Source organism: Castor canadensis, chromosome X (assembly GCF_047511655.1).
Source record: "Castor canadensis chromosome X, mCasCan1.hap1v2, whole genome shotgun sequence".
Taxonomy (NCBI): domain Eukaryota; kingdom Metazoa; phylum Chordata; class Mammalia; order Rodentia; family Castoridae; genus Castor; species Castor canadensis.
Window position 1 is genome coordinate 5306468 of NC_133405.1, and position 8124 is coordinate 5314591.

General features: G+C 51.6%; 1 protein-coding gene across 2 annotated transcripts; it reads right to left on the reverse strand.

Moving 5' to 3' along the window:
* Window positions 1–1286: 1286 nt before the first annotated feature.
* On the reverse strand, window positions 1287–7599 carry LOC109675619 (melanoma-associated antigen 10-like). Of its 2 annotated transcripts, none has more exons than XM_074064406.1 (3): window positions 7529–7599; window positions 3249–3351; window positions 1287–2806 (listed from the first exon to the last, which is right to left on the reverse strand). In XM_074064406.1, the coding sequence occupies exon 3, from the start codon at window positions 2741–2743 to the stop codon at window positions 1784–1786; it is 960 nt and encodes a 319-aa protein (XP_073920507.1). In that variant the 5' UTR covers window positions 2744–2806; window positions 3249–3351; window positions 7529–7599; the 3' UTR covers window positions 1287–1783. The 2 variants fall into 2 exon arrangements, with proteins under 2 accessions (XP_073920507.1, XP_073920508.1); XM_074064407.1 differs by lacking the exon at window positions 7529–7599 and adding an exon at window positions 7237–7359.
* Between the last annotated feature and the right edge of the window lie 525 nt (window positions 7600–8124).

Genomic DNA, 8124 nt, shown 5'->3' on the forward strand with positions numbered 1-8124 from the left:
GATTTCAATTTATAATTGTTCACTGTTAGTATATAAAAAAAGAGACCTAATTTTTGTACACTGAAATTTTGTCTTGTGAATCTTGTTAAATTATTAGCTCTATGAGCAGTGATTTTTTAGATTTATAGATGGATCTGCATAGACTAAAGCCAGTTTTGCTACTACCTTTCCAATCTGGAGGCCTGTTCTTTCCTTATTACACTTTATACCAAGTAAAATGCTGAAAAACCACCTCACCCCACTCCTGTGCACTCAACAGTCTTAGGTTATAGTTTATTGCATGCAAACCTCTGGCACAACTTCTTACACATGAGTATCTGCCTCATCCCAAACTCCTACACTGTTAAAACTGAAGCCTGGATAATACACCAGCTGAGATAAGCATGATCTCCACAACTGAAGCAAGACTAGGCTACCCCACTGAAGCAAATCTATTCGCTGAAGTATTAACAGCATGAAGGTAGTAATTTCAGCCTTAAAAACAGAAAACCAAAGGGAACTCTATGGAAACTGGGAAAATGGAGTAGGAGGTAAATGTTCCCTGGTGGTAGCTAAGTGAAGTCTTTACGGTGCCTAAAAACATTTATAGGGAGAAAGTAGAATGATCACATCTCCAGAGACTTAAATATGGCCACATTACCTGGGTGGATTATAGGTGAGATATACACAAAATGCTGTCTCTAATTTTTCACCTCACTTTCTCTCCAGTCAAGGTTCTATCACAATTAGTCTAAAATGGCTGTAGGGAAAATCACAAATGATCAGCATTTTGCTTAATCAACTACCATTTGTCTTCATTTTTATTAACCACTATACAGTATTCAGCTATCTAAGTGCTCTTTCCTTCCTGGAACACATCTCATAAGTATCATGACTACACAATATCATGGCTGGTCTCTTGATATCTAAATCCAAGTCTCATTGACACTCAGCCACTTTCCCCTGAAGCCCAACTTCCCCACCCATCCTTTAGTTACTTTTTTGTTTTCCTTTAATTATTTATGTCTTAGAGGACATCTCAACATGTTCCTGAAATGGTTGATGCTCGTAGATCCTACTATTCTATGGATATGGGTAGGCCTAGCTGACCTTAGCTTACTAATATCTCCACCACTAATCAAAAGCTTTTCAAAGATCTGGTGCTCAATGGAGGTTTGAAGAATAAAAGAGACAGTGAGTTGTGGAATTATTTATTAAGATGTAGTTTCACTTGCAAACTCAAATAGCCAAACAAATGTAGATCAGCATATAAACATATACATATATATATTATAATGTTATAGGGAAGACAAAAAATAAGGGAAGATAAAAATTACTTTTTAATTTTTCTCTTTATACCATCTGTTTTATTGCTAAGGAAATATCTATACCACTGCCATGTTATCCTGTTCCAGGTTAACAAAACAACATGGGTTTCTTAATTGGTTGAAAAATTAGCAAAACTCACTCCTAAACTATATTAACAGCAAAAAAATGTGTGACTACTGTCATTCACAAACTTCCATTTTGAAGCTGAATGAACTTTGTTGAAAGGGACATTTGAAAAATTCCAAAGGAAACCAAGTCAACTTAGAAATCACCAAATCGATCAGGAACACAAAAATATTAATAATATAGTATTTTGCTCTGAATCTATTCTGGGGTTCCACTACTGAGAAGACTGACTTATCTATTCAAACACAAAGTGAAAAACAGGCATCATTTCATATGGGGCAGGAGAAGCTACTGGGTGTGGTCCTGGCCATGGAATGTTACCTAGTCCCACAGTGGTTCTGATTAAGCTTCATTCTTGGGCACCTTCCCTATCTCTCAGAGCCTCTTCATAAAGGGATGGGAAGGACCTGGGATTACCCCCACTGACCTTGGCCCAGTGTTCCAGAACTTTCATCTTACTGGTTTCAGCATAGGCCCTTGGGCCCCACAAGAACTCATAGCGAGCAGGATTACTATATGGTACCTGCTGGTACTCAAGGTACTGTTCCTGCACAAAATCTTCAGTGACCAGCCTCCTGGAGTTCCCATAGATGTAGTGATCCCTCTCAGCACATACCCCCATCATACTCAGCATTTCCCATACAACCTCCTCAGAGGCATGGTTGCCCTCCATGAAGATGACACCCAGGACAATTATCAAGAGGCCTGTTTTGGGCATTCCCTGGACATCACTCAGCATCCCATCATATGTGAGCCCCAAGGATGTGACAAGGACATAGGACTGGTTGGAGGGGTCCACTTCCTTCAGATCAATGCCAAAGACTAGCTGCATGCGCTCAGAGGCTCTCCTAAAGATAGTAGGGAAGTAATCCTGGTGATTGATAACATGGCTTAGCATTTCTGCCTTGGTGACCAGCTCTTTCATTTGGTATTTCATAAGCAGGAGGGACACCAAGGACACTGTATCTCGCAACAAGGTTGCAGGACCTACCAGGTTGTGCTGGGAGAATAGCCCTTGGCCTACTTGACTACTAGCACCCTGGTTGAACTGCCTCAGTGGAGTTGAGATGATGGCATTGGAAAGAGAAGGGGCTCCCTGTAGACTCTGGGGATGACATAGTGTCCCAGTACCAGGGACTTCTCTTGGAGTGACTGGGATCAGAATAGTGGAAGAGGAGGAGGTGGTGACAGTAGCCCCCTCCTCCTCAGCCATGGAGACCTGCATACCCATCAGGCCTGGTGTCTCTCTTTGTGTCTGAGTGCTTTCCACAGGCTTGGATTGCTGGCTCTTCTGACCATGAGGCATCATGACTTTCCTTGGGGACAGCAGGCAGGAGGATGAACTGGAGCTTGCTGATGGGGACTCACAGGCCTAGGGGAGAAAAGGAGCATGTAAATGACCTCAGCTGAGAACTGCACCATTGTCAGCTCTCACAGAGGCCTATTACAAGTCTTCTCTTTGGGTGATGTTCTATGGCAACCAAGGCTCCACTCTGTCTGATGGGCAGCTCCCATGAGAATCTGAGGAAGGAAGTGAGTTGGCTCCTCATGGTGCAGGAAGTTCACAGAGCTTGAGGATATGAGGCTTCCAGTAGGGCATGTAGGACCAAGCAATGTGCTATCACCCATGTTCTGAGGTGGGTGGGTCCCTGGTACACATTCAGGGTGTGTACCTCACCTTGATTCCTGACTCTGCCTGTGCATCATCTGCTTTTGTCATCTGAGGACACTGCCTTAGACCATAGCCAACAGAATGAACAGGTTGAGGACTAGAGTCAAGTGTGTTTGGGTAAAGGGGTTCCCCCTCTTCTCACCTTGACTCCTGGCAGATCCTGCACACTTCCCTCAGCTGATTGCTTTTGGTTCCCTCTGCGTCCAGATGGTTCCTCTCACTCTAAGGCCTCAGCTCCCTGATTCCTGAGAGAGAGAAAAGAGAGGATACAGCTCATCTGGACACTCCTGCAGGGGTTTCCCAAGGATGACAAAGTAGTAGGGTTCAGGGTCCTCTTTTGTCTTAATTGTCTTCGTGGTATTCATACTTACTCCTCATGAGGCCTGGGACATTTCCTCTGCTGACCTGCACATTCATCTTTCAGGCCAAGGTCACCATCTTCCTGACCTCCACCCCCAACCCTGAACAGGAAGGCATGTCTTCCTCACAGTCCAACCCGGAGCCACTGGGCCTGCCAGGAAGGGAAGGTTTCCCATGTCTGGGATTAGGAGTTTCTTGGTCCTCCCAGGGTCCTGCTGAATGGAGGCCACACTCCTCACACCAAGGCCCACTCCTCCCTGACACCCCAGAGGCAGAAGTGAAGGTGCCCCGCATCTGGCTTCTCTGCCCATGGCTGAAGAGAGGTTAAAAGTCCCACTCAGATCTGGAGTGCAAGGTCCCTTAATCCTTCCCTTTGAGTCCCCCTTGACTTGAGGCAGAAGCCCCACTCTCTGATGACCTGAATCCTCCTCAGGTTACAGGCTTGGATTGCAGGACATGACTCAGTTTGAAAACAGGGGCAGAGCTGTCTTCTTTGTCCTGGACTCTTCAGTAGTGCCCTGTGTCTCACCTTGACTCCTGATAGGACCTGGACCTCTCCCTCACTCTGCTGAGGCACTATTCTTTCTAGCAAGCCCCTAACCTCAGACACAGAAGTTAGAAATCATCTGTCTAGTCACTGTACATGGGATCTCCCAGCACTTCTAGGAAGTATGAATATGGGCCCTTCTATGGTAATCTCAATCCTTCCTAAGTCCTCACCTTGGCTTCCTGCAGTGGCTGTCTCCTCACTGCTCACCTAAGGCTCCGTTCTTTCTACCCAATCCCTAACATTTCTCAGACTCAGATGCAAAAGTCATACATCCTTCCTGGTTACCCTTCATGGGGACTCCCTGGACTGACAGCAGTGCAGGACTTCCATGGGTTCTCCATGTCCTGGTGTCTAAGGTCCTCTCTCTCACTGCCTAGGCCCAATTCTCTCTGACCAAGGTCCACAATGATTTCTGACCCAACAAAAGAAGAGTTAGGAAAACTCCTAGTCACAGTGCCTGAGCCACCCATGGATAACAGCAGAGGAAAAATGGGAATTGGACACCCATCCATCTTCCTTCAGGGCATTTCCATTGCCTCCTACTAGAACCCAAACATTGTCGTCTGCTAGCCTCATCTGTTAACCTCAGACCAGAGTTCTGACTCCCATGGTCCCCTGAGAGGGAAAAATGAGATGTGGAAGGGGAAGGGGTGAGCACTTGACGAGGAGCCCCTTGTGCATGTCTAACAAGATGAATTATTTGGGATCCTTAACGTCGGGGGAGTTTATTCTGTCCAGTTCTTACCCCCAACTCTCACAGAGTCCAGGCCTCTCCTCCCCACTGTCCTCAGAGGAAAACTCTGATTCCTATTGTCCCCTGAGGCAGAAGGAGGGGGTGGACGAAGGGTAGCTGCAGTCCCTGATTATAAGCTCTTCATGGGTCCTGTGGGAGAGGTGAGGGCAAATAACAGAGGCAGGACTAGATTATTTGGTGAAACCTCTCTGAGGGTGTGGCTTCCTCTGTACACCTTCAAGTCTTATCTGGAGCCCTCACAGAGCTGGACCCTATTCTGTTCACAGATTTCAGACCAAGGCTGTGACTTCCAGGAATCCCTGGGGCAGAAGAAGGGGTGGAGTTAAGTGAGTGCACTCCTATAACTAGACACCCCCTGGGGTGCAGAGGTGACATGAGGCAGGGCTGGGTTATTTGGGGGACCCACAATCTGGAGGAGGGGTTTCCTCCATAAACTGCTAGCTCTCTCCTGGTCCCCTCTCAGACCCCAGGCCTACCCTTCCCCTCCTCACACCAAGGCTGTGACTCCTAGGATTCCCTGGGACAGAAGGTGGAGGTTGGGGAGGAGTGAGCACTCTCCGTGACTAGACACCCCATGTGGTACAGGGGTGACAACAGAGGCAGGGCTGGATTATTTGGGGACCCTCTATCTGTGGGTGGGGTTTCCTCTGTCCACCTTCACTAATCCCATCGTTCCCTCCCAGAGTCGGGACCTGTCCCTCCTCAGACCAAAGCTGTGACTCCCAGGATTCCCTGGGGCAGAAGGAGGGGTAGGGGAGGGGCGAGCTCACTCCTGTGACTAGAGGTTCCTCAACTCCTTCCTCCCTCCACCCCCCTTCCCCGTGCCAGACTGACAACTAGGATGCGGCTAGATTATTTGGGGATCCTAACTCTGTGACAGATATTTTGTTTCTCTGCTGTCCACCCTCAGTTCTTTCCTCATTCCCTCCCAGAGGCCAGGTCTCTCTCTCCCCTCCTCACACCAAAGCTGTGACTCCCAGGATTCCCTGGGGCAGGAGGACGGTGGGGGAGGGGCAAGCGAGCTCCTGTGACTAGACACCCCCATGTGGGACATGGGTGACAAGAGGGACAGGGCTGGGTTATTTGGGGACCTTCTATCTGGAGGTGGGGTTTCCTCTGTCCACTTTCACTAATCCCCTTGTTCCCTCCCAGAGCCCGGACCGCCCCTCCTCAGTCAAAGCTGTGACTCCCAGAATTCCCTGGGGCAGAAGGAGGGGTGGGGGAGGAGCGAGCTCGCTCCTGCGACTAGACACCCCATGTGGGACAGGGGTGACAAGAGGGACAGGGTTGGATTTCCTGGGGACTCTCTATTCGGGGGTGGGGTTTCCTGTGTCCACCTTCAGTCCTACCCTCGTTCCCTCCCAGAGCCCGGACCGCTCCTCCTCACTCCAAAGCTGTGATTCCCAGGATTCCCTAGGGCAGAAGGAGGGGTGGGGGAGGGGCGAGCGAGCTCCCGTGACTAGACACCCCCATGCGGGACATGGGTGACAAGAGGGACAGAGTTGGATTACCTGGGGATTCTCTATTCGGGGGTGGGGTTTCCTGTGTGTCTTCAGTCCTCCCCTCCTTCCCTCCCAGAGCCCGACCCGCTCCTCCTCACACCAAAGCTGTGAATCCCACGATTCCCTGGGGCGAGAGGAGGGGTGGGGGAGGGGCGAGCGAGCTCCCCTGACTAGAGGTTCCTCTACTCCTCCCTCCCCACCCCGCCCCCGCATGCCAGATTGACAACCGGCGTGCAGCTAGATTATCTGGGGACCCTAACTCTGGGTGAGATGTTCCTCTGCCCGCCCTTAGCTCTCACTTCAACACTTCACAAGCTGAGCCTCTGAAGGACGGACCTGAACCGCGGCGCAACCTCAGCCTCTGAGGTTTCTAGAAGCCGGCAACGTCACATCCGGTGTGGTGGGGGAGGGGCGAGTGAGCTTCCGTGACTAGAGGTTCCTCAACTCCTCCCTCCCCTCCCCACCACCGCTCTCCCCGCCTCCCCTCTCCCCCATGTGCCAGGGAGACAAGAGCACAGCTAGAGTATTTGGGGACCCTAACTCTGGGAGGGATGTTTTGTTTCTCTGCTGTCCACACTCAGCTCTTCCCTCCTTCCCTCCCAGAACACAGGTCTCTCTCCCCCCTCCTCAGACCAAAGCTGTGACTCCCAGGATTCCCTGGGGCAGGAGGGGTGGGGGAGGGGTGAGCGAGCTCCCGTGACTGGACACACCCATGCGGGACATGGGTGACAAGCGGGACAGGGATGGATTACCTGGGGACTCTCTATCCGGGGATGGGGTTTCCTCTGTCTTCAGTCCTCCCCTCCTTCCCTCCCAGAGCCCTGACCCGCTCCTCCTCACACCAAAGCTGTGAATCCCAGGATTCCCTGGGGCAGAAGGAGGGGTGGGGGAGGGGCGAGCGAGCTCCCGTGACTGGACACCCCCATGCGGGACATGGGTGACAAGCGGGACAGGGATGGATTACCTGGGGACTCTCTCTTCAGGGGTGGGGTTTCCTCTGTGTGCCTTCAGTCCTCCCCTCGTTCCCTCCCAGAGCCCGGACCCGCTCCTCCTCACACCAAAGCTGTGAATCCCAGGATTCCCTGGGGCAGGAGGAGGGGTGGGGGAGGGACGAGCGAGCTCCCGTGACTAGAGGTTCCTCTACTCCTCCCTCCCCACCCCGCCCCGCATGCCAGATTGACAACCGGCGTGCAGCTAGATTATCTGGGGACCCTAACTCTGGGTGAGATGTTCCTCTGCCCGCCCTTAGCTCTCACCTCAACACTTCACAAGCTGAGCCTCTGAGGGACGGACCTGAAGCGCAGCGCAACCTCAGCCTCTGAGGTTTCTAGAAGTCTGGCAACGTCACATCCGGTGTGGTGGGGGAGGGGCGAGTGAGCTCCCGTGACTAGAGGTTCAACTCCTCCCTCCCCTCCCCAACACCGCTCTCCCCGCCTCCCCTCTCCCCCCCCCCCCCCCCCCGTGTGCCAGGGAGACAAGAGCACAGCTAGAGTATTTGGGGACCCTAACTCTGGGAGGGATGTTTTGTTTCTCTGCTGTCCACCCTCAGCTCTTCCCTCATTCCCTCCCAGAACACAGGTCTCTCTCTCCCCTCCTCACACCAAAGCTGTGACTCCCAGGATTCCCTGGGGCAGGAGGAGGGGTGGGGGAGGGGCGAGCGAGCTCCCGTGACTAGACACCCCCATGCGGGACATGGGTGACAAGCGGGACAGGGATGGATTACCTGGGGACTCTCTATTCGGGGGTGGGGTTTCCTCTGTGTCCCTTCAGTCCTCCCCTCCTTCCCTCCCAGAGCCCGGACCCACTCCTCCTCACACCAAATTGTGACTCCCAGGATTCCCTGGGGCGAGAG